Source organism: Anabas testudineus, chromosome 8, assembly GCF_900324465.2.
Source record: "Anabas testudineus chromosome 8, fAnaTes1.2, whole genome shotgun sequence".
Taxonomy (NCBI): Eukaryota; Metazoa; Chordata; class Actinopteri; order Anabantiformes; family Anabantidae; genus Anabas; species Anabas testudineus.
This window is the reverse complement of record NC_046617.1, coordinates 1289162-1315279: the sequence shown is the minus strand read 5'-3', so window position 1 is coordinate 1315279 and position 26118 is coordinate 1289162. Positions and strand designations below refer to the sequence as shown.

The 26118-nt window shown below is 43.5% G+C and overlaps 1 protein-coding gene across 1 annotated transcript; it reads left to right on the top strand.

Annotated features, from left to right (window-relative positions):
- Nucleotides 1-54: 54 nt before the first annotated feature.
- Nucleotides 55-25741, top strand: prr12b (proline rich 12b). Its single transcript, XM_026360260.1, has 18 exons — nt 55-691; nt 4431-4588; nt 5422-5583; nt 5831-10332; nt 11214-11426; nt 12677-12751; nt 13961-14804; nt 15755-16353; nt 16442-16558; nt 17094-17227; nt 17324-17626; nt 17684-17846; nt 18075-18399; nt 18522-18641; nt 19587-19684; nt 19828-19959; nt 23088-23183; nt 24456-25741. Exons 1-18 carry the CDS (start codon nt 609-611, stop codon nt 24588-24590), a joined length of 8259 nt encoding a protein of 2752 aa, XP_026216045.1. The 5' UTR covers nt 55-608; the 3' UTR covers nt 24591-25741.
- Nucleotides 25742-26118: the final 377 nt, after the last annotated feature.

The window sequence follows — 26118 nt, the reverse complement described above, 5'->3', positions numbered from 1 at the left end:
CTCTTTGCAGACGGGAACTTCTTGTGTTGAGCTCTAATCGCAGCGGTTCATTCCAGCTGAGGATGGACTCAGACTCTGCTGCACACTGCTCCGCTGTGCATGACAAACTGCGTGTGTGCGTGTGTGTGTGTGTGTGTGTGTGTGTGAGTGTGTGAGCGAGGGAGGGAAGGAGAGGATGAACGCCAGCCCAGTCATTCCTCTTAAAAATGGCGTCTTGTGAACAAAATGAGCGAAATAGCTGCGCTGTGGAGGGAACGAGCGGCGGCGGCGCAGCTGTCGGTGCTGGATCCGTGTGATCGTCGCTTCTCCCGTTAAAGCTGCTGAAGAACGCGGAGCATCTGTTCTACGGCCCATCAGCTTAACACAGGAGACAATAGACAGTGAAATATATGTGGAGAGGAGAGGAGGGAGGAGGTGCTCTTGGCTGCTGTGACCCCCCCCCCCCTCCGCCTCCTCCTCCTCTCGCTCCTTCTCCTCCTCCCTCTATTCCTCCCAGTCTACAGGCTCGTCAAGCGGAGAAATAAACAGGAGCGAGCACAGAGAAGAGAAGACATTCCTCCCTCCCCTCCCCCTCACTATCTGTCCATCTTCATCCAGCCCTTTCTTTCATGGAGAGGAATTATCCCGCTGCAGGCTTCGGAGATCTAGGGGCTGGGACGGGATGGAGTTACGACAGATCGACCAAAGCAAGGTAAGCGTCGGCGGTCAGAGCATGGGGTGCTCGCACGCCAGCGAGGGTGCACCAGCCGCCAGCGAGCCTCACCGGGGCTCTAACAATGCCGCGGCACAGCGCTGCCTGCGCCGCTGCATTGAGGCAGGCTGCACGGGGGCTGCTGCACGGCCACCAGTCTCAGGTACAGCCAGCCGTATTGTCATGAGGAAGGGAAGGAGGGAGGGTGGAGGGAAGGAGGAGGAGGAGGGGGCGGGGTGGAGGGGGGGGGGGGGTATTGGGAGAGACTGTCTCTAAAATGCATGGAATGCGATGGAAGGTTAATAGTGATACGGAGACAGAGGAGAGGGGAGAAACGGAGGGGGATGGGTTTGCTGGGAGTCTGTCATTTCACAAATGAAAGATTCCATGTGGGCTGCAGCTCTGCATTGTCTCCGCTGCAGCTTTGTCTTGATTTGGACCCAACAGCACTGACAGGGACTCTGCCAGGGTGGGTGGCAGGCTTGATTGGTACTGTACTAATTGGCCAGAGCCTGCAAATCAAAGCAGCGCTCTGCACAGAGAGGAAACAAGCGCCCCCCACCCCCCCCTCACACACACTAACACACACACACACACACACACCTCCTCACCCCCCCCCCCCCCCCTCCCTCAAGCCACCCCTGCATTCCATAAAACACAGATCAACAACTCGTGAATTAACGTGATCGATCCAGACAGGATCTGTTTTATTCATGTGTTATATGAGAGTGTTGATTCAACATGATGGTGGTGGAGCTAAAGACAGTGTGTGTGTGTGTGTGTGTGTGTGTGTGTGTGTGTGTGTGCTGCTGTGAATGAACTCCAACACGATTATTAGTAAACAGCGCTTTACAATAGCGTCACGTGACTGAGCGACGCGCGCTGAGCGGAAGCTAATTAACAGTGAGGCTGATGAAGTTAACGAACAGTCACTGACAGCTAACGTTAGCCAACAGGCTCGTTCTCCACCGAGACAGGGGACGTGTCTTCAACGCTAGCCCACGTCAAATGTCAGTTTTTCCGTGTCTGTTCTCACACCGTTGTCCCCCCCCTGTCGTATGCGCCCGTGTTGTTGTGTGTTGGAATGAAGCGCGGCCTCCAGTCATGCTAATGTCAGCTAGCTGCCGTTAGCTAGGCTCCACGTTAGCGGTCGCCTTGACAACCACATCATACAGCAAAGGTCCCCAGCCAGACTCGAACTAAAGATGCTGCGCTGGAACCACTGAGCCACAGGGCGCTCCAACATCACCTTCACGTGTAATCATTTGGGAACTGAGGATACTACATGTTTCAGCCTTACAGGTGGAATATCTGTCCATTATTTCTGGATGGAAGCCTTCATCTGCTTAACAGCAGTCTCCTATTCATGATGAGCTGTACATCTTCAATAGGAGACAGATGTGGACGGCAGGCAGGTCAGTCAAGCAGAAGCTTGACATAGTCCTGCTCAAATATCTGCTGACTTCCTGGGAAAAGACATCGCTTTCATATGTCTCTTTAAAATCCCAATAAACTCCTCCATGTCAATGGTACATTCACATACAAGCTATGCAAGCCACCCATACCATGGGGCCTGATGCATCCCTATAAAAACCCAATGACATTTGTTCCTTTAACCAAGCCAGCAATGTCAACTCATCTGACCACAGAACATGTTTCCACCATCTTTTAGTACATCTGACCATGATTTTGCAAAGCACTCCTGAGCCCATGTGGCTGTATTCATCATGGTAGCATGACAGTTTCACATGCACTGCTGCCTGAGGGCTCAAAACTCTCGAACATTTAAAAGTTGTTTCTGACCTTCTCCTTTTCTCCACAAAGTGATGAGCCATGTTGCAGGTTTGTGTACAAAGACTGAGGCTTTGGTGGATTTTTCTTTTTAATTGATTTATGATATGATATCCTCACCTTTAAAAAAATAAATAAATAAATAAATAAAAAAAACAAACAAAAAAAAAACTGCTCATTCTAGAATCATCCAGAATAATTTTACTTAGAGATTTTGAAGTTTTCATTCCTATTTTATCTCTGTCCTAAAGTTTTGCGTGTGTCACAGCATCAAACTCTTAATTAGCTTATATTTAGTGGTCAGTGAAGACACTGCATTTTAAAATAAGTCTGAAAATGGGCTTTGTCCCTTCATGTTCTCCTGCAAGGGGTATTGTAAGGAAACTGGGTCATTGCAGCAGCAAATAATAAGTGAAATAAGAACAGAGTGAGTGAATGTCAAACGCTAACATGACAATTGCAGCGCTCTGCATATCAAGCAAAAACAACTGAATGAATTTGTGTAAGAAGGCATGTGTCAACGTCTCTGTCTCAGTGTAACAGCTGTAGCATAGATATGAAAGAGATGCAGGCGTTCCACATTAAAAATCTGAATTCATTTCTGTATCATGAATCTGACTTTTGATCTTCACACAGCAGTCTGCTTTGTCTGTGAACGGTGGATAACTTTTAATTGCTTTGCTTTAGCCATTTCTTCCAAGAGCCGCAAATTCTGCTTATACTCATCCTCAGCCTGGCAAGTCATTACAGTATTAAGTTATTTTTAAAGTTTGCTAATTTGCTATCTGTCCTTCAGTTATCCAAACGTTCTGATTGCGTTAGACTCACGGCTGCCACTTAAAATATGTTACTGTAAAAAAGATTTGATTACAGTTCTAGCTAATGATCCTGCTGTTGTATATTTCATGCACAAGCTCTTATGGAGTGGGTTGATCATAAATCATTAGCTATATGGCAGCTACATGTATGTACCGTATAGTACAAAGGTAACGCACTGCAGTTTTTTCTGTTTCCTATTTATTGTGTAGCACACTAAAGTACTGCAGCATATTTCAGCATTTCTGGTTCATTTCTGTTAAATATTGTTAAGCCTTGACTTCCATAAAAGCAATGCATTATTTTTGTTTCAATATTGGTTTAGCGTATGCAACAAAAACCAAACAAACAAACACTGAGGAGCTTTTACAGTACACAGCTGATGTTGTATATGTGTATGAAGTGGTTGGGTTGCATAACTACATGTGCTATTCTGGATATAAGAGAACTGTGTGAAAAGATCTGAAAAAGTGGACTTAGCATTGGTAAAGATGTGTTACCAGCCATTTAGCACGACAATCAAGCACACAGGGTTCACATAGCATCTAGTTTTGAAGTTGCTGTTTCTCTGATTCAATAACATATCCAGAGGAACAGTCCAATTTGAAGCTTTCAGACGCTGCTTTGGCTGCTCCTCTGTTTTTTCTACCCTAGCCTAATTCATGTCTTAAGCAAGAAAAGCTGATCATACAGGTTGTGTTGAAGTAGTGGACAGTCTCATCTGTCAATAACAACAAATCTGGCCAATTAGATAAACTGAGCACTCCTTTGATACATATGTTGAAGATTTTTTTTTGTCATGTGACCTGTGGAAGGGATCTTTGTACCAGAGTTGGCTGAGGCATTCAGGTTGGTCTGCATGTATAAGCTGCAAGGTAACGTCACATTACACATATTACACGTACATAGCATAGTAGTAGCAATGTCAGGGTCAGCCAGCTGTAGTTTTTGGATACTTATAAAATATAAAAAAGAACGGTTAAAGTGAAATAAAGAGAATTTAGTAGTGGACATAGTGGATGGACAATGAGAGGGGAGTGTGGATGCCCTAAACAGCCAAATGGACAGCTAAACTGTAAGACCTTCCCTGTACAGTAACACAGCGGACTGTTGTTGACTGTGTTTTCCTCAGCCTTGTTTACGGGAGCTCCAGATCGTCTCACCCAGACTCAGAGTTGCTCCACCGGCAAGCCTATGGCACCCCTCACCCTCTCCAGGGCTATGCGACCAACCACCACCCAGGAAGCTCCAGACAAGGTGGGGCTTGGGGTGCTGCTGGACGGACGCTTGGTAAGGTTTCACTGGATATTTTTGTGGAAATACACATCTACAAATATTGTATTACTTTCTATGTACAGTATTCTGCAATTGATACTTGGACAGTAATATTGACTTTGTCTCCTTTTGGAGGATTTTTTTAACGGTACTTTCACACCAGAGTTCATATTCACTCTGACTGTGAGATTTGTATTTACTATTTTTGTTTTTGAACTCTTCATGTTTTAACATTAATGTCTGTATTGAACTGTCTGCACCAAGTCATGCTTTCATTAGCAGATGCCAAAGTCAAAAATCTATCAAATCAAATCACTATTTATAATTATTACATATGTTTTCTCAGTTGTTCAGGTGCATTGTTTCATAATACGTCCTATGTTAAGAACAGGTGATGCAAACACCTGAACTGTGTTGCAGTTTTCATACATTATCTCATATTGCAGTGTAACAAAGAGGTGCACCTGTTGCACCTACTTTCATTTTCTCATCTTTAACAATACAACTACTATTTGATTTATATTCTTTAGGCCTTACTGCTATGATGCTACTTAAATAATCCACAGGTTAAATTATTACATTTGTTGCAGATTTATTTTGTTATTGATAACTTTAACTTTCATTACATTTATAAGTCAATCTTAATTGACAACATTTTTATTTTGATAATATTGATAAACAGCTCATTTGTAAAGAGAGGAGATAACTTAATATTCTTTAAGGTTCAGTGTTGAATCACAAAAAAATAGAAATAAATATTTGAAGGAAAGACAATTTATTGAATTGTTTATACTATGATATTATTAATGATTTGTATAAATTAAGTAATTGTTGTGGTTTGTTGCTAGGCCTGTCAGGGCTGTTTGATGCCAGCCTTCACCATGCCAGCCCTTCTGGTCCTGATCCCTCCGTCATGAATCTGATTTCAGCACTAGAGTCCCGGGGTTCACAGCCCCCACCCTCTGCTTCTTCCCTCCTCTCCCAGTTTCGCACTCCCTCTTGGCAGACTGGTGAGTGTCAGCCACTACACTACAAGTACTACTACTACTACAAAAAACTGTTCATTTGTTGTTAGTTCTTGTTACTATTCTAGAAGTGTTATTTGTAAATAATGAGTAATAATTTGACTTGCCAAACAATTTAATTTATATAATTTGCACAAATATCAAAAGATATTTGAAAAAAACGATATAATTTTTATTTTGTTGAATTTAAATAGTGACTTGCGTTGACCAACTCTGCTCATGTGTCCTCTAGCAATGCATACACCGGCTCCACCGGACCTCTTTATTTCAGGGGCTCTTCCGAGTTCCAGCGCCTTCCCCTCCTCTTCGGCCCTTTCTGCATACCAGCATCCTGCCTCCTTTTCCGGACGATCCTTCACTCCATCATTATCCCTACAGGATGCACCTACATTTAGTCCAACTTCTAATGGTTTGCTATCGCCCCATGACCCCCTGCTGCATATTAAAACTCCCTCCCAGTCCAGCCTGGGCTTTGATCGCTTGCTGTCTTCCCAGGGTGCCACCTATCGAAGCTCCCAGGAACCCCCAGCCCCTCCTCATACCCAAGGCCCTTCCACGTCCTCCAGTTGTCACCTACCCCCTCCCCAATTTAACCTATTGTCCTCCCAGCTCCACAACCAGTCCTCCCAGCTCTACAATGCCTCCATGTTCTCTTCAGCAACAGCCCTACCACCTACGGCCCCTTCTCAGCCCCCGCCTCCGCCGGAGAGAACAGTTTCCCGACAGGACAGTGTGATTAAACATTACCAGCGCTCATCGCCAGCCCAGTCTGCAGCACTCCCCTTACAACAGTATGTCAGTTGTGGTGGGTCATCTGGTTACCAGCAGATAGCAAGCCACCACCGGCATGCTGGAGTGGCTTGTAGTCCCCTGGGGGAGCAGAGCCCATCCTCTGAACCAAAGCCCTCACAACGAATGGAATCCCAGTCATATCGACCAATCATCCAAACTCCCTATACGTCCTCGTCCTCAAATTCCTCAGCCTCTTCTTCATCTGGTACTAAGGGAGCCAAGAATTCCAGCTCCAGTAGCGGCTACTCCTCTTCAGGTTCAGCATCATCCTCTTCTCGTACCCCACACACTCCACCATCAGCCTCCTCCACTTCCTCTTTATCCTCCTCTAGCTCCAAGACAAACACTGCTTCTTTGTCTGCTCCCTCTCGTCAACAACCCCCACCTCAGTCAGCACCAGCACCACCTTCTCTACCAGTGGTGTCATCTGCCCTTGTTCAGCCAGCTCCCAAACAATGCCTCTCCACCTATGGCTCTCCATCTGTGGCTAGTTCTAGCACAGGTTTACAAGAACAGACTCCTTCGCAGCAACTTTCCCAGTCCTACTCCCCCAACCAACCTCCACCAACTCACATGGCTCAATCTTACGGAGGCTTCAACTCACCTCATGCCCAAGACCTGAGCTCTGGAGCAGGGGGCACTGGAGGAAAGGCCTTCACTGGTATAGGCACAGGTGGGCGTTCTTTTGCTCCAGAGATAGTCTTTGGTGACTCGAGTTTTGGCTCAGGTTCTCTCAGAAGAGCAGAAAGTCCTTCCTTAGGTTACGGGAGTGCTGGAGTATCAACAGGAAGTGGATCCATTCCAGGAGCTTCTGCACTTGGCAGTGGAGTTGGATCTGCAGGATCAGGGAGTGGAGCTGCTGGTGCAGGTAATGGAGGCAGCACCTCTTACCACCTGCCCGAGTCCAGTCCTTCGCCCTCCATCAATTCTACTATCAGCCGCCCTGGATTGCACTCACCTGCAGCTGCTCACACTGCACAGTCCCCTGGAGGCTCAGGGGCCTCCAAATATTTGTCCTCTATCCTCTCTCCGTCTTTTATGTCCTCACAACAAGGTTTCCCTGATACACGGCAAGCACAGAGCCAGCCCTACCACTCAACACCTCCTAAGCCAAAAACAGATAATATGCTGGGAGTTGAGAGATCCCAAGATGAGGAAGAGGATGATGATGATTTCCTCATCCATCACTTACTTCATGCCCAAAGCTCCACTCCCCATTCTTCCCAGCATCACCCACCTCCTCAGCAACTACCACAGCCACTCCCACAGGCTAGAGATGGGGAAAGCAAAGCAGTGGCCTATGACATTAACAAGATCTCAGAAGAGCGCTACCACCTTCAGAGTGTCATTCGTACTAATAACACGTCCAGCAGTTCAGGTCCTGGAATGGTAACTGGCGATGCATCAAGTGGCTTAAACACCCAGCTGGAAATATCACAGAAGAAACAACAGCAAACCAACTCAGAGATGACCATATCAAAGTCCACTGCTGGAGGCATAGGAGGAGTCACAGACTCTCATTCCCATTCTCATCAACAGCAGCATGACTCTCTGGGCTCTGTCGTCCATTATGGAAGAGGGGACCCCTACACACAGCACTCACACTCTCAACATTCCCATCACACCTCAAATGTGTCCTCACTGTCTCAGCAACATCCTCACCAAATCTCCCAACACGCTCAGCATTCTCAGCATACCCTTTCCCATTCCCACTCACATAGCCATCCTCACATGGAGTTAAAGAAGCCTTCAGATGCAAATGATAGTGCATACTTGTGTGACACACCAGATGTGCAGCAGGCTCGACAAAACCAGGTCCCGCTCACCCTGATGGATTCCCCTACAGACCCTCCCAATCAAACTCACATGCTACAATCTGTCCTTTCCCATACCACCCGCACTAAGATGGACCCACAGCAAGCCCCTCCACAGCAACAGCAGCATACTTTAAGCCAGCAGGCTATGATTGGGTCAGCTGGAGGAGCAGCGCCTGTTGGGGTGGAATCTCACCCGCAGAACCAGACCTCACAATTGCAACTCCAGCTCCAGACACAGGGTATAGATACTCACTACAGCCTTGGCACCCAGCCAAGAGATCAAACCAGAGCAAGTCATAACCCAGTGTCACCGCTGGAAATGCTTGATCAATCTCTTTCCCGGGCAAACAGAGACAGTGCAGGAGTTCTCGAAAGAACTGGGGTTGGGGTGGCTGTTACAGGTGGGGAGGGAAGTGGTGGAGACCGACATAGACAGCAGCAGCAAAGACTTACACCTCACCACCTTCCTCAACAAACAGCTTCAGATCTCCATGACTTCCTCTCTGAACCAGAATTAGGCTTGTCCACCCCCTCACATTTACACCACCTCAACCAGCCTCAGGCCCATGCCCACCCCCATGCCCACCCCCATGCCCACCACCAACAGCAAGCACACGTCCACCATCAATTGTCACACTCTCAGTTAGCTCACCCACACTCCCACCGAATGGCAGCAAATATGGGGACTCCCCAGCAACAGCCTCAGCCAAGAGAGCCTGAAACCCAGTTGTCACACTCCCAGTTAGACCAGCTCAAACAACACCAGTTTGACACAGTGAGCCCAGCAGGCAAAGTAGGACAGAATCAAGCTCAGCAACAGCGGTTTGCACCTCTAACATCCATGTGCTTTCCAGACTCCCTCCTCCATGATGAAGACCGTTCTTTTTTTCCTGAGATGGAGGATATGTTTTGTTCATCTGAGTACAAGTCGAGTTGTGCTGAAGATTCTGGTGCAGGACAGGGTACTCAAGAAAGCCTGTCCCAAGGTCATAGGGATGGGCAAGACGGTTTGGAGACTTTAAAAGCAGGAGGTCCAGGAGAGGGCTATGATATGGTTGGTCATCACAGTGATCGAGGCTATGTACAGTACTGCCACAACCTTGCTGGAACAGGAAATGGCGATCTGCCCTTAGACCTTGACTCTATGAAATCTCATGATATTCCTTCCACTGTCAATACTGACCAGCTTGGTCTAATCCAGTCCCAAACTCCTACAATGGGAATGAGTTCAACAGTTCAAGGAGATGGCTCAGTCAACAAGATGTTGGGAGTGATAGGAGTGGGTGGAAATTCAAGCACTACTGGTCTGACCTCACCTATCTTCTGTTCCTCACGACCCAAGAAATTGCTGAAGACCAGCTCATTTCACTTGCTCAAACAGCGGCGTGAGCCACAGCCTCAAACAAAGAAAAACTATGCGCAAGAGTATGAATTTGAAGATGATGAGGATAAAGCTGATGTTCCAGCTGATATTCGCCTCAACAGTCGGCGCCTCCCTGACCTTCTCCCTGACTTGGTATCAAGTTGCCGGAAGACTGGTGGAGCATCAGGAGTAACTGGGCTCAGTCCCCTGATGGGTGACATGGACTTCTGCCACTCCTCTAGCTACTCTTCTCTTGGACACCCTCCACAACTTCTCGCCCGTGATGGCCCTAAGAAAAGAGGCAGGAAACCAACCAAACCAAAACGTGAAGGCCCTCCTCGCCCCCGTGGTAGACCACGCATACGTCCTCTTCCAGAGCCTCCTTACTGTAGAGGAATGATGGGATCGGTAGCTGGAGAAAGTAGGAGGGGTCGTGGGCGAGGTAGAGGGCGAGGCAGGAGGGAGGAAGGGCTTGTGGAAATGCATCGAGATATGAATAAAGCACAAAGTTTCCCATATCATCAGCAGCAGCATCAACAACAACAGTTTAGCCAACAGCAACATCTCCAGCAGCATCCAAACCCACATCACGGACACCAGACAGACCACCATCAAGCACCACAACAACAGCATCACCTGGGTCAGCAGCCGCAGCAGCATGTATCCTGTTCACACCACCAACCACATCATCAACTGCATCACCATCAACAGCAACAGCAACCATCCCAACAGCTGCAACAAGAACCTGTCAGACCAATCAAGGTAATGGGGGATAAGCTGGACCTGCGCATATCAAGATTCATAAAATCAATTCTAGAAATGTTTTATGTTTGGAATAAAAACTGTCATAGCTTAGAGTAGGACTTTAATATACTCCCTACCTACACCGATGGGTGAATCACTAATTGACAGATGTTGAGTTTGTTTGTATTTTATGTAATGGCATGTTGGTCAGTCATCCAGGTGAAGTTATATGGAAGTTGAGTAATTGGACTTCATGTTGTTAGGTCAAAACGTTTTACTACTCATCCAAGTAGCTTCTTCAGTTTTATGTAGTGATCTTGATGTAGTGGTGTAGCAGTTCTGAAATCAATACTAAAACCACAACACACGAGGCCCACAAGACTTTATTAATACTTAAGATGTTTTGTTACTAAAATATTTTTCTACATTTTAGGGATTAAATGTGAAATTATATTCAATTAAATAAATAGCTAAAAGTGCAAGAGGCATTCACCTTCTTCCTTGTTTTAATCCGCAAACAGAGACTCGCTGTAGTCACTCTCAGTCAATACAGTGTGTGTGTGTGTATATATATATATATGTGTGTGTGTGTGTATATATATATATACACTCCTGCTGCTCAGTCTTGAGTCTGCCCACACCATTTGCAGTTCTGACCACCAATTATGTGTCTAAGAGCAACACTGAACAAAAAACTAAACGTGAATGCTTTCTATTATATACTTCAATAATATATCTCCATGAAACCAGCCTGGGGGGTTTAATGCAGTCCCCATTTGTAAGTTATGCTCCAGATATCTTATGCATTCTGCTACAATCTATTCTACAAAACTATTTTTACTGTGTACAGTATTATGGTGAAATCCCTGATACCTTAGTCCAAACTGTGTTTCTCTTAGATCAAGCTACCCATTCCGACCATGCCTCCATCAGAATCCCTACTGAGGACAGACTCACTGTCCAGCACAGAGCCAGTCCTGTCTGATGGATCAGTGGGGTCTGCACCATCTCTGGGCCTGAGTCCTGGTCCAAGCACTGCTATGGATATCAGCAGGAATGAGCTGAACCAGATGCAAGACAAGATGGTGGATCATCAGGAGAAAGCTGGGGAGGTACAGAACACAGATGAGAAGCTTCACAAAAACAGATGCATTACTGATCAGTCCTCTGTAGTTTACCTTAGATGATTCAGCACTTGGCTAACTAACCAGTCTAGCAGACTGGGAGTGTTACAGCCTGGTTGTCTTCCAATTGAGACAAGTGCTGTTGTCTCCATATACACTGCCATTGAGTTCAAATCTAGTCTACTGACAGTAATATGAATTTAATGCAGGTTTTAATGTGCAAATTTGAGTGGACTAGCACTCTGCGATGTGTGACACAAGCTGAGAGTTTTCTCATCTTTGCTGTCAAATGATACGTAGAAGCTTGAGGGGGAGTGTTTTCACTGGGGAAAGGCAGGATCACAATCACAAAGAAAATGTTGAAATTGTTTGACTGAAAAATGTAAAAAAAAAAAAAATTGATTAATTAATTAATGTGAGTTTGAATAATCAAAGCCCATGTTATCACAAGAGTCTTGTTGATCTTTCTTTGTAATCCTGTAGTAACATGTAGGCTGCTTACATCTTACCTTCTACAAGGAGCTATAAATACAAAGGACTGCAGAGGACCTTAAACCTTGTATATCACATTGGTGTGAAAAGAAAAGAGTACAGAGACGTGTATATGCGCAGCCAGTGTGTTTGTAGGTTTTCAGATCCAGTACCCAGTACACTTCAGTAAGTCTGTATTTGAAGATATCCTCTCATTGTGAATGCTCTGTGTTCCTACACATTGGGTTTGACAATAATCAGGGACTGACGGCAAAGTGCTGACTCAGCTTTAATGATGTTGGACGCTGTAGGACCCAGCCCTGTACAAAACTCTGCAGTATCATTTTAGAACAATGCAACAGGGTAATTACATTTAATAAAGTGCAACCGAAGCAGTCAAGGAGTTTCCAAGGGCCAAACACCTCATTTTTAGCATTTAGTACTTGACTTAAGGTAAAAGGCAGTATAGATCCTGGAGAACATAATCAGATCTAACCACGTATCACTGAGTGTTCACTTGTCATATAGTTGACTTTAGTTAATTTGATATGAAAGGTTATATTTTAGTAGATGACACTGCATGCATGTTCTTTATCTTAAATATCCACCTACACTGGGATAAATGTATTGTATGCTTCTGTCACCATGAAATTTCTAAGATCATTGGCATGTGGCTTTACTGAATGAAATGACAAATGTAGTATCCTTATATCTTGACAGACATACCATAATTTGAAAGCTGTTTTTTTTTTTTTATGATAACACAGATGACGTGGAAGAAAGAAATCGATGATCCACTAAATCCCGAAGCCTGGGCTGCTATGCAGAAACTCTCCAGCTCAGTAAGTTGTTTCAGACCAGCTAAAAAAATGAGCAAAGCCAGGAGCTTCATATATTATTCATACCTCATCTATTCAAACTCAAGCCTCTGGTAGAGAGAGCAGTACATTCTTTACCTTCCTCACACCTCATGGGCCTATAGACATTCAAGCCAGTGCATGATAGCATGAAAAGGTAGCATCTGTTCCCAGGTATTTGTTCAAAATAGATGAAAGGGATACTGCTGTCTCGTGTGAGAGAAAGTCAGTATTTAAATTTTCAATCATGTTTTGTGATCTGATGTTGGGAGAGAAGGAGGTTATAGTTGACTGACAGCCAGCTCTTTCTGACTGACAAAAGAGAGAGGAAAGCAATGGCTGTTACCACGGCAGCTGTTGCCACGGTTACTATATATTTCAGTGCAGGACACTTGCTGCCACCTGCTGTCTGTTTATCTTCATTACCTATAGCTTGGCATACAGTTCTTGTTCCTTAGCTGCTTAAAGTGACATTTGAGATGAATAAAATTAATATATTTTATCTTTGCAATGCAGAATCTTTTGCTGTGACTTATCAATGTGGTATAAATTTATATACATTGTATAATTTCACTGGTCTCCTAACAGCAGCACAACTTGTGGTCATGTTTTTGTGTTTCCATTGATTTAGATTTTCAGAAAATGATTTCAAAACTTTTTATGTTTTATATATCAATTCCATTAACAAATTGCTATTGGAAATATTTGAAGGTTTTCTACAAACTCTGATTCATTTTGAATATTATAGTGGGATCGTATGTAACATTTTTTCTGCCAACATGCTAGAACATATTTCTAAAATAAACGACACTATTACAAATTAATGAGTCAAATTAATGTTTACAACAAAATGATGACAGAGAAAGATCAGCAACTGTGCAGTTTTGCTCAGCAAATCCTGCTGTACACAGTACACACACAAAGTCAGAGACTAGTTAAGGGACAGATATTTTTCTTGGTAGTAGAGTGAGACCAAACCAAAGAGAAGGGTTATTGGAATTATTTATCATTATTCGTACATGCTTTGAATTTGCTGGATGTGTAAATAGAATAAAGTTTACCAATGGGTTGAGGTATAGTAACATCTTGTTAAGCTGTCATTAAATTAGCAGTTGAACTAAAACAGATTTTGCAGTTTACAGAGGAGTTACAACATAAAGCACACATTAGTAATGAGATTCTGCTCTTTTGCAGGCTGATGAGAAGGCATTCGACTTTAAACCTGGCTTCATGGCCTCTTTTTTGGACTTCCTGAAGACAGGTAAAAAACAATCAGACCTTGAAGCAGGACATGATGGATATGAGCAGGACGCTCTAAACCCCTGCTCCTCTCTGAAGGGAGGAATCCGGCCCTTATCCCCACCTCCTCCTTCCCTGCCACCAACTCCTCCACAGCAGCCTGTGGGAACATTTAGCGAGGGAGGGCAGGGTGAAGGCGCAGATCTAGCTCTTAGCAGCTGCCCGAGTCCCTGTAAGCCTCTGGATGAGGAACTGAAAAGGAACCTGGAGACGCTGCCTTCCTTCTCCTCTGACGAGGAGGACTCTGTGAGTAAGAACCAGGACCTACAGAAGAGCATCTCATCTGCCATTTCTGCCCTCTATGACACCCCACACTCTCTGGCTGCTGCTATGGCTTCTGCCATGGTTAAGGCCCCACCCACTCTGTCCCCACCTACCCCTCAAGAGCCGCCACTCAGTCCCCCACTCCCTGCCATGCCCCCTCTCATTCCCAGTATTGAGAATGGAAAAGAGGATGCACTCACTTATTCTCAGCATCATACACAGGACAAGGACGAAGAAAACTTTGTCTCACCACGGTCAAATAGAGAAAAAGCAGAGGAAAGGGAGGCTGTGCAAAGAGGAGAAGAGGAAGAGGAGGAGGAGGAGGAGGAGGAGGAAGGACGGGAGACTGACGACAATGGACAAAAAATAATGAGAGATCCACAGAATCTGCAGCAAAGCGCCCTGCAAGATCTGGAGGGAGAGCAGGAAGAGAGGGTGTCTGAAATGCAGAATTTGGAGGTTCCAAAGGCTGAAGGTAATGGACAGTATGTGCTTGTTCATGTGACTGTTCTCTACTATCTGTCTTTTACCTTTTCTCTAAAACAATCTGTAACAAGCAAATGTTCTTAACTAGGAAACTTCTCTCCTCTAAAGTCTGAAAAGGAATATATAGTGATTTTCTTAACTTCACTCACTAGCTTTCCTGATATCATAGTCATGGCAAAAGATGTGGCTGAGTCGTCGTGGAGTTTGTTCACCTGCCATAATGTGACAGGTGACACTGGAACTATCCAGGTTGCTGACTCATACTGTTTAAAACCTTCATCACGCTGCTGTTATGTTTCACATCCCACACATTTCTCATCAGTACACCTATTACTCACGCTGAACATGAGAGAATCTCTTCTCAAGGCTTTGTGGAATAGCAGACAGCTCAAAATGTAAGGAGGAGTTAAAAGCTTCTGACTCTGACATACATTTTTGCCACATGATGATATGTCAACTTCAACGTCAACTAAACCATTAGAAAACTCTCAAGCCAGTGAATGAATTTTGACTTAATTTTATGTAAAGTTGCCATACTATGATTAATGTAGGGTTTCTATTTTATTACTCCACCGATAAAAGGTTATGTAAGAAATGATGTAGTCACATTAAAAAAGTGCAAATACATGTTGTAATGCCAGCTCCACTGGCCTCAGGACTAAAAGGTTTGTTTGAGTTTCTGTGTCTTTAAGGCTCTTATCTCACTCTGTTCTGGTTGGCCAGCTTGTGCAAGTTTTCCTGTGGGCCAAACTAAGCCCAGTTGGAAAAGCACCGTTTTTCAGTAAGAACCAAGCTGAAAATTCTGCTGAATACTTGGTCAGGTTGTGAAAACAGTTGTCAATCAGATAGAAACACTGCTGTCTGCAGTCTGTTGCTGGCCTGTAACTGTTGTGTTATGGATTAATATACATCATTTCCTATCCCTACTCTGTTTTTCAGGTTCTCCATCAGGATCTGTGCTTGCTCCTGCACCTTCCCCATCACTGTCCATCTCCCCATCACCACCCACCTACTCCTCCCCATCGCCTCTCCCTCCCCCTTCTCTCCCTGTACCCTCCCCACTGCCGATCCAGCAGCAAGAGGTGAATGTAGCTTATCCTCCCTCAGATCAGCAGCCGCTGCTCTCCTACCAACCAGCTCCAAGTGCAGGCACCTCCCCACCCCCGTCAACTTCCCCTCCGGTTGTCCCATCCTCACCCCTCTCTAGCCTTCCCCTAGGCCAGTCAATCCCCCCTCCATCCACCACGCCTCCCCCATCATCCTCTGATCAAGACCAAGAACCTGAAGCTGGGCAGCCTTCCCCGTCTTCACCCTCCTCCTCCTCACCCTCTTCATCATCTTCTCCACCACCATCACCTCCAACCCCGGAGGAGGCCCCGGCATCCCAGCGTCTTACCTCTCTCCACCTTGCAAAGAAACAGGCTGATGCCGCCATTGCTGGGGAGAGTGAGGAGGAGGACAGCGAGAGTGGGGGTGAGGGAATCTTCCGCGAACGGGACGAGTTTGTGGTTCGAACTGAGGACATTGGAACTCTTAAGGTGAGTCCACCCCACCTCTTCCAGTAAGCATGAAGTGAATAAAAACTTTAATACTAATGCTAGACATTGTGTTTGTGTATGCCACCAGATGGCCTTGCAGACAGGCCGGGAGCCCCCACCCATCTGGAGAGTGCAGAAAGCATTGCTTCAGAAATTCAGCCCAGAAATCAAAGATGGTCAAAGGCAGTTCTGTGCAACCAGTAATGTAAGTTTTCCAGGAGACAGATCATATATCAAGACTCCCACAGGTTCCATATGAAATTAAACTGCAGGTGCACATGATTCAAACCAGTCTTTATATTGTTTTTCAAGTTCTTCAAATACTTGTCTTGGCTGTTTTTTGTGTTTTTTTTTTTTCTTTGGATCTGAGAATCACCAACAAATTGGAACACTAAATGCTATTGAGCTCTGAGCACTTTCAAAACGCGTGTGACATACACTCGATACTGTGTAGTCTGAACGCATCACTAGAGCTGAAGCTGACAGTCAGCTCTACTACACTTTCTGTGTGGTAGAGTTACTTTGTTGCTGTAAAGCCCACAAGGAAATGAGGAAATGAAATATCAGATTTGTAGGTGTCAGGGATTTTGGCTGCTGGTGGTGATAGTAAACGTCTGATGTTGCTTAAACATCTACCATGTGTTTAAATCTTGCTTACTCTCATCTCTTAATATTTCTCCACAGTACAATGATGCATTTTGCAACATTGTAATTCATTGTCTAAATATCTCTTCTGTCAGTATCTTGGCTACTTTGGTGATGCCAAAATGCGCTACCAGCGTCTGTATGTGAAGTTCTTGGAGAACGTCAACAAAAAAGATTATGTCAGAGTGTGCTCCCGGAAGCCGTGGCACAGAGCAGGTCTGACTCTGAGGTAAGGCGGCAACTATCGAACAAACATCTGGCTTCTCAGGCCTTCAGACATGAAGCATAATTCACACTGTGTCTTTCTCTTTCAACTGACTGACAGACGCCAGTCGCTACCCAAACACCTGCCCACCATTCACAATCAGACCCCACCTCGAGTGGAGAGAGACGACAGAGACAAGGAGAGACAGAAAGAAAGAGAGCTGAAGGAACAGAGAGAACGAGAAAAAGAGCAAAGAGAGAGGGAGCACAGGGAGAAAGTGGAAAAGGAAAATAAGGGTAGAGAGAAGAGAGAGAAAGAGGAGAGGGAGCAGAAAGAGAAACAGGACAGGGAGCAGAGAGAGAGAGCACGAAAAGAAAAAGAAGACAGAGAGAGCGAGCGAAGAGAAATAGAGAAAGAAATTGAGTGGGAGAAAGAGAGGGAGAATGAAAGAAGAGAGATGGAGCAAAAAGAGAGGGAAAGAAGGGAGAATGAGCACAAAGAGAGGGAGCTGAAAGAGAGGGATAGAAGAAATAGGGAACAGAGAGAGAAGGAGAAACAGGATAGAGAGAGGAAAGAGAGGGAGAGACAGGAAAGAGAAAGAAAAGAAAGAGAGAGACAGGAGAGGGAAAGGAAAGAAAGAGAGGCACAGGAAAGAGAGAGGAAAGACAGGGAGAGGCAAGAGAGGGAAAGGAAGGAAAGAGAGGCACAGGAAAGACAAAGGAAAGAGAGGGAGAGACTGGAGAGAGAGCAGAGAGAAAGGGAAAAACAGAAGAGAGAGCAGAAAGAAAAGGAAAAAAAGGAGAGGGAGCAAAGTGAGAGGCAGGAGAGAGAGCAAAAAGAAAGAGAGCTGAGGGATAAAGAGAGAGAAAAGAGAGAAAGGGAGTGGAGAGAAAGGGAAAAACAGGAGAAGGAGCGAAGAGAGAAACAGAGAGAGCAGAAAGAGCGAGAACAGAAGGAGAGCGAAAAGGAGAGAGAGAAAAGGGACAGGGAGGAGCGAGAGAGGAGAGATGCCTCGCTGGCGTTTGCGAGACTGAAGGAGGAGAAGAGAGGAGGAGAGAAGAAGATGGAGCGTCACTCCAGAGCCAAGACGTCAAAGGACAACGCTGAGCCTCCACCCAAGAAGAGGAAGAAGTGGCTGAAGGAGGTGCCGTCCTCCTCCTCTGAGTCCGACTCCTCACTACCCAGTGATGATGAAGGTCAGCTCTTCTGTGAGTGTGTGTTTGTGTGTGTGTGTGTGTGTGTGTGCCTGCGTGCGTTTGGTACACACATATTTACTGACATCAGTCCAGGCTCTGAGTGCAGCTTCTCCACGCTTCAGGGCCCTTGTGGGGGGCAGTCAACAGCCGAGCCATGAGGGAGATGTTCAGAAGCTACGTGGAGATGCTGGTCAGCACAGCGCTGGACCCTGACATGATCCAAGCTCTGGAGGACACTGATGGTGAGCAGTGAACAAACCCTGTTTAGAGAATGTTGGGAGTTTTTCTAACACATGCTATAAACAAAAGTACAGAGAAAATATCTTTTGTAGTTTTTTTCATTTTTGTTTTTTGACAAAAATGTAAAATATGTGATTGCGTAGGTATTCACCTACTTTAAAGAAGGTAGGCTTAAAGGCTTAAATCACTTCTGGTGCAGCTGGTGCAGTCAGTTGGTTTAAGAAGTCACACAATTAGTTAAATGGAGCGTGTTTCAGGAACTGTAGAATAAATACTGTGAGTGGAAGGTCCAGTAAAAAACTACACCATGAAGAGAAAAGAACACTGGAGCATCTCCTCAAAATGATTATTGACTGTCATTGAGTATTTCTTGGAGTATAGTTAAATTAATCATTAGGAAATAGAAGGAAAATGGCACACATGTAAATCTGCCTGCTTCTTCTTCAAAAACTTTGCCTTTTGATTGCATAATAACTGAAGTGTGGACTTCCTAGGCAAATATTACATGTATTCATTTTTACCATGAATGCCATCCTAGCATGAGGAGATAATAAGCAAGGTTATCTAGGCAGGTGAATTTCACACTCATGACAGCCCACTCACTAGATCTGAAATGGCTACATTTGTCCTGCACTTGCAGCCTTAACAAGAGCTGTGGAGTGGAACATTTTGGAAAGAGACTTAGTGGGTAGAGATCACTTTCCTATATTTATTTCTAGGAGATGTCAGCAGTGCTGGATGACTCTTTAAGTGTTATGGCCTTAGGGTATGCTAATTGGATATCCCCTAATTGGAAATCACCTTATTGTTTCATGGTGGAGCGAGGACCATAGTAAAGCAGTAAGAAAGCAAAATCATATGCAGGTCTATGGCTATACCGGGTAGTGACAGTGATCAAACAGTTAGATTTGAATGTAAATTAGTGTTGTACTACTTTAACTCCTCAGATGAGTTGTACCTCCCACCCATGAGGAAAATTGATAGCCTGCTCAGTGAACAGAAGAAGAGGCTGCTGAGGAGAGTCAGTATGAGTGCTCAGCACCAGGTAAACCCACACACCCTTCTTCAAATGACTGTTAGAACTGATGATTTTTGGCACCAGTCCTTTTCCAGTGTGTTGTGTGAGTTTAAACTGAACCCAAGCTGCATCTTATGTTCTTGACTTTATTTTGCTTTTCCTGTCTTCAGGAAGCTTTACATATATTCCCCAAAATGACAGCTGACCCTCTGGAATCTGGAGCTGTCAAAGTTCACCTCGGCGGGGAGGGCTACAATCGCAAAACTCTCAACCGGGTCAAGAGGAGCATTCCTAAGCAGCAGGTCAGAAGGAGCATGGCTGTAACATCACTCTTTCTGCTTGACTTGAAAATAAGTCTGGTAAATGCTCACAGGGTGTGCCTAACAAGTGCAGTTTTGGTGACCACCTGCTGTATATACAAGATGCACCCAGATGCAATATTCACAGGTCTGGTTACGGTTGTACAAACAGTTGTTGCGTGTCTTAACAGCTTAACAGCTCAGTATCCCGAGCTCTGTCCTTAACTGTCAGTAACAGCTCTGAGCCTTTTACTTATTCAGGGGTCAGGTCAGGTCTTGATCTATGTGTAGGTGAAGTGCAGGTTTCTTCTTTGGAGATTAAATGCTTCACCGATCAGCCGCCACATTAACACCACCTGTTAGTTTGAATGTTGCTGCATACAGAACTGCATAGCTGCAGACCGGTCAGAGTGCAGATGCTGACCCCTGTCCACCTCAATATTAAGGTGTTATGGTGGTTTTAAAGGACTGGTTCTGTTTTTTAAAGTTATGTCTTTGGCATTTTAGCCTTCACCAGATAGCTTGACAATGAGAGGCAAACGGGAAACATGAGGAGAACCATTAGGCTACCACTGTGCTCCTATTTTGAAGTTGATCTTAGTACAATATCTGGTTCCTTATAGTAGCTCTTTATTGCTACAGGTGCTGCTGCCGTTAAACATGCAGTTTCAGTTTTCACCTGAAAACAAGAAATTTAAGGACAAATGTACATTGTCATTGTTCTGTGCAAAAGTGCACTCCAAAGTTTGAATAATTAAAAAGTCCCAAACTATGTAAGAAAAATGTTCCTCTCTTTAGGTTCACATGAAGGTAGTTCACTGCAAGCTTTTTGTTCTTCACAAGCTAAAAAAAAAGAGTTAAATTTGTATTTTGTGGTACGAATGTAGCTGGAGAATTTTAGCAGTTTGTGCTTTTAGAACATGGAAAACTTGACAACCAGTACTGTACGTGTTGTTGTGGTAGGTGATTCCTCATATAGAACAACAGTATTGACTTTCTGACTCCGGTTGTGAGGCTACACTCATGTGGATGATGATGGTGTTTTAATTTTTGTCAGTCTCAGTATGCTTTGAAGCATATAACAGAAGCATAAGTTAAGTGAAATTAAACTTTTTTTACTTTGCTTCTTGGAATTATGTCATTTGCAGTGAAATCGGCTATGACGTTTATTATCACTGTGTCCAAGGTTTTCTTCGGCTGATCCGGCTACACTGTGCTGTATGTGTCAACCTGTCAGGTTATGGTAATTCCATTCCAGCCACTATTGGTTTGGTGGGACACTGTTATTACAGTGCTATGAAAAACTATTTGCCCTGTTTGTTTAATTGATTATTTTGTTTATTTTTTGCACATTTGTCACACCTAAATGATTTGGATTATCAAACAAATTAGAATATTATCTAAAGATAACCCGAATAAATACAAAATGGGGGAAAAAAGCTGTCCCATGTGGAAAAGGTAATTGCCCCCCAATAATTGGGTTATTAGGCTTTAAAGCAGCCCCAGCCCATCATGCTACCACAACCATATTTGAATGGTTGGCATAAAATGTTGTTAGGTTTACATCAGATGTAATGAGGCTCACATTTTCCAAACATTCAGCTTTTCTCTCATCAGTCCACAGAACATTTTCTGAAAAGTCGTGGGGATATTCAAGATGTTTATTGGCAAATGTGAGGTGAACAATTGTGTTCTTTTTAGTCAGCAGTGGCTTTCACCTTTGAACTTTGTCTCCATTTGTGAATAATGGCTCTCACCATGGTTCACTTGGGTCCCACAACCTTACAAATGGCTGTATAACCCTATCCAGTCTGATACATGCCAGTGACTTTGTTTCTCATTTGTTCTTGACTTTCTTTAGATCACAGGGCTTCACTTTTTCAGACAACTTCTATTTAAGTGATTTCTGGATTCAACATGTCTGACATTAATCATATGGGTGTGGCGAGTGAAATTTAATTTAGCTTTCCAAAAAATCTGGTTAATCATAGTTAATTTATGATTTAGCAAGAGGTGGGGTTACTTTTTCACACAGGCAGATTTGGACAGCTTTTTTCCCCTTAATAAATTAAATCATTAAAAAACTGGATTTTGTATTTACTCAGGTGTTTGATCTGAATCATTCAACGGTGTCAAATCTGCAAACAAAAGACTATCAAAAATATTAGGAGGGGTCATATGCTTTTTCACAGTGCTGCATTTCACTATAATCATCTTTATTGTTTTGTCACCCAGGCCTCGGTCAGTCACTGAGCTAAGCCAATCTTAGTAGAGCAACTACCCAGCATCAAATAAAGTACTACTATGTCTTGGCTTCACAATAGAGGTTCTGAAACCAAGATCAGAACCTGACAGACACATCCATGGACTTGTATCACAGTTGTTTTTAAAAAAGGAATCACAACATGAAACATTGTACTAAATATTAAGAGTTTGGGTCACTACACAACCTGCAGCAACCCTGTTGCAGACATCTTATTTACCTTGTGGTGGATTATAAGCCGCTCCCTGACAGCCCTAAATTCCAATCAGATTTTTCTTGTTATCACTTGTCTTTCCCCCTTTGCACCTGCTTTAGGTTAGTCAGCAGCTGCCCCATTGTGCTGTGTTCAGGGACAGTTCAGGGTGTAGGGCAGCCCTGTGTGAGGTCATAGGAGACGGTACACAGTGCAGGTCAAAAACAAAGCAAAACCTAGATACGAGCCAAACTGTGGATTTGGAGAATCACTACACACATACTACACAGCAACATCTAGGACATGTTCACCAAGGTGGATCTGATAACTTACTGAGCCCACAAGAAATCATCATTATCAGGTGGTGAACTTGATGTTGACATTTGTAGAGGATGGTGAAGTAATGCTGTACCTGACACTGTACCTGTGACAATTTTTTGCTGGTGAAATTAATAATCGTGAAGTGTTCTTCACCACTGTCTGTTAAAGTCCCTTACTCTTGCAAAGCTCGACAGATTCAAAAAACATTGAGACAGTATGAGCAAGAGTGAGTCATCTAACATCATCAGACATCATCTAACAGAAAAACGTAAAAATCAGCTGAAACCTATTATTAAAATGTTTTAGGTTGTTCCTTATTATTTAGGATAAGGTTATATTGTTTTTTCTTTTCAGGATCTGAAGCTTTCAATTGAAACTTGTCGGATCTACAGTCTGTATCATTCACTTCACCACTATAAGTATCACACCTTCCTGCACTGCAAAAAGGAGGTAAGGCTGAATGCATTCATGCTTAAATGTTTTTTTAGTTAATGTTTTGGCCACAGGTGGTGGCCACAACCTGATTGATGCTACCTCTGTGTGTGAGGTATTATATAAATGGGAATAGTTTTTACCTCATTTTTCAGATGTGCCACTCCACCTCTTGTTGTTGGGTGAAACCTTTTCTAATTCTAGTTACCTACTTGATTATATTTTACTCCCAATTGTGACATGGTTGTCCTCACAACCAACATAATCTGTGTTGGAGTTGTGAGCAACCATACAGGGAACATTTTAGCTTTCATACTTTGAGAAGTTTATTTCCTGATTTCTGGCAAATGATCAACAGTAATGGTAATAGCAGTAATGATAGTAGCAGTGACAGCAGCATTAGCATTAGTGGTAGATAAAGAACTGATGAAAAATGAGTAAAAACATGAGCAGTGGCAGTGGAAAATTAACGTTGCTGTTCATACTCTACACATGCATGTGATGATAATGCAACATATTCATCACACCACAGTCAGGTGTTATACACCATACTGGAACATGAAAGAACCAGTGATGACCTCCCAATGCAGTAGCATTCATTGTAATAACAATGACTTTGACTAGGAGGTGCCTCTAACCAGCTATTATGCTTAGAGTGCTCCTGAGTGATTGACCCCTGCTCAGACAAATTATTCCAAAAACACTGAATGCTGGAGATTATCCAAAGCACAGTATCTACAGAGTTCAGAAATGCTTTTTTACTTGTTACTTTTTGTTGTTTTTTTACTTTTTAGTTTTACTCTGCACTCACACAGGTTGTGGTACTCTATATACCACAGCTACAGTATAGTATGGATTAGCTTTCAGATTAGATGTTACATATAAAAGAGTCACAACTTCATAATATAGCATATGTTGAAGAGGGTGACAAGAAATGTGGGGAGAGAGGTTATGACATGCAACAAACATCCCTGGTCTGAATCCATCCAGGGATGTGGCAGTTATGTGGCATTCCCCACCAGCAGTTTGTGACCATTGACTGTGCCTCATTAGGATAAATAATCCTAATGAGGCTGTAGGCTGATTTTTTAGGAATGTGATGTATGAAAAAATATCTGGGGAAGGTTGAAACCTAACATTTACCCCTTTTCAGTCACTTACACACATGAAAATGTTCTCCTTCACTCTTAAGCCGTGTTGCGTCAGTCGCTCTCCTTGTTTCGTTTTTTTTTTTAGGTTTGCGTTACACTTACTGTGCTATGTCTAAATAACCTGTTGTTTTCCAACCAGACGGACAGTATCGAGCAGGCGGCGGAGGACCCTGGCCAGGAGGAGGTGGTGCAGCAGTGCATGGCTAACCAGGGCTGGCTGGAGAGCCTCTTTAACTCCTTCATGGAACTGCTGAGCCTTAGTGCCAAGGCCTGAAGGAGGACCACAGCCCCAACCATCAACTTGACAACGTCTACCTGCAGTATTAAAAAGGTGGAGGCATCCAGACATTGTTAAAGAAAAGAATCACATTCCTGAAACTCTGCGGATGCTCGTAGTGCCATGGTTCTAGTGGGAACAGCCACCGTTAGTGTACTTGTGAGAGGTTTAACTTTTAAAGTATTTGTTTTATTATTGAATCCATGTTGAAGTACCTCTTGAGTTCAAGAAACCTATAGAAAGATTGAGGATAGTAAACTATGTGAATGTGAAGGGGCCATAAGGTCATGAAAGCAGCACTGCAGAGGAGATTCTTCTTAAGAACTAACTGAATATTGAAACGCACACACCCACCCACACACAGACACACACACACAAATAAAATCTGTCTAAAAGTATGTATTGATAACAATGGGTTATATAATTTATACAAGGACAATTTTAAAAAATGACCATCCTAAGATGGGATAGTTTGCTCTTATTATTTTTGAAAAATGTTTGAAAGGGTTTACATAAAATGGCCCACCTGCAATTTCTTTGCTCCTTGTTTGCTTTTTGCTGAGACAGAAGTGAGGTTGAAAAAGACTATGTGATAGTCTCTTGTTTCGACCTGTCTCGGTTAGAAAGCAGTCGAGACTGAGGGGAAATGTATTTAAAACTACGCTGCGTTATGTTTACTCTTCAAAAGACAATGAGAGAGAAGATTTAATGCCTGTAAGACGAAGAATGAAAAAATAAAGCACTACTTTCTTAAAGGAAGTGTGAGGTGAAATGATCCAAAAGCATTAATGTCAGTGTTTAATGTGAGTCATTTTATCTGTTAGTTGTTGAGTGATATTTCCTTTATTTAACCTCTTTGAGGATATTCTTGCAGAGCAATTCTGTTGTTTTGATGTGTAAATATTGTACAGCGACTTCATTCTCTAGTTCCCAGTTGCGCTTCTGTACATGAAATTCCTGTATTTGACATAATGAAATAAAACTGTTTAAATGATAAATGTGATGATGAATAAACAAGCTTGTGCTACAGTCATGTTGCTAAAGTATGAGGATGCATAAAGAAGTGACTTTCAGGGGATACAACAGCTCTGCACGAAAGATGTGCAGGTTAATTCACTTAGAACAGGAAGTTTCCTGGTTTCTGCATAAATTGGTCATGAAATGTGATCTCATCTTCACCAAAGTCACAAATATCAGCAAACACAATATTTGTAAGATGATAAAACCTCTTGTGGTTTCAGCACATTTTGTGTCTTTTTTTTGAACACACCCATAGAGAGTGGTGTTGGAAAAAAGTAAGTGAATAAAGTAAGTTTAATAAGTGGTTGAAACCTTGGCAGCAATAACTTGTACAACGTCCAGAAGGAACTTCACTGTATGTTTACATTTTTTTCTTCATGAATTATAGCTTGGACTTGATAAAACCATATAAAGAGAATACAGCAGCTCACCCAAATACATACAGGGGCAATACAGTGTTCCTCATTTATCTGATTTCTGTGATTTAATCAGCAGTTTCACCATC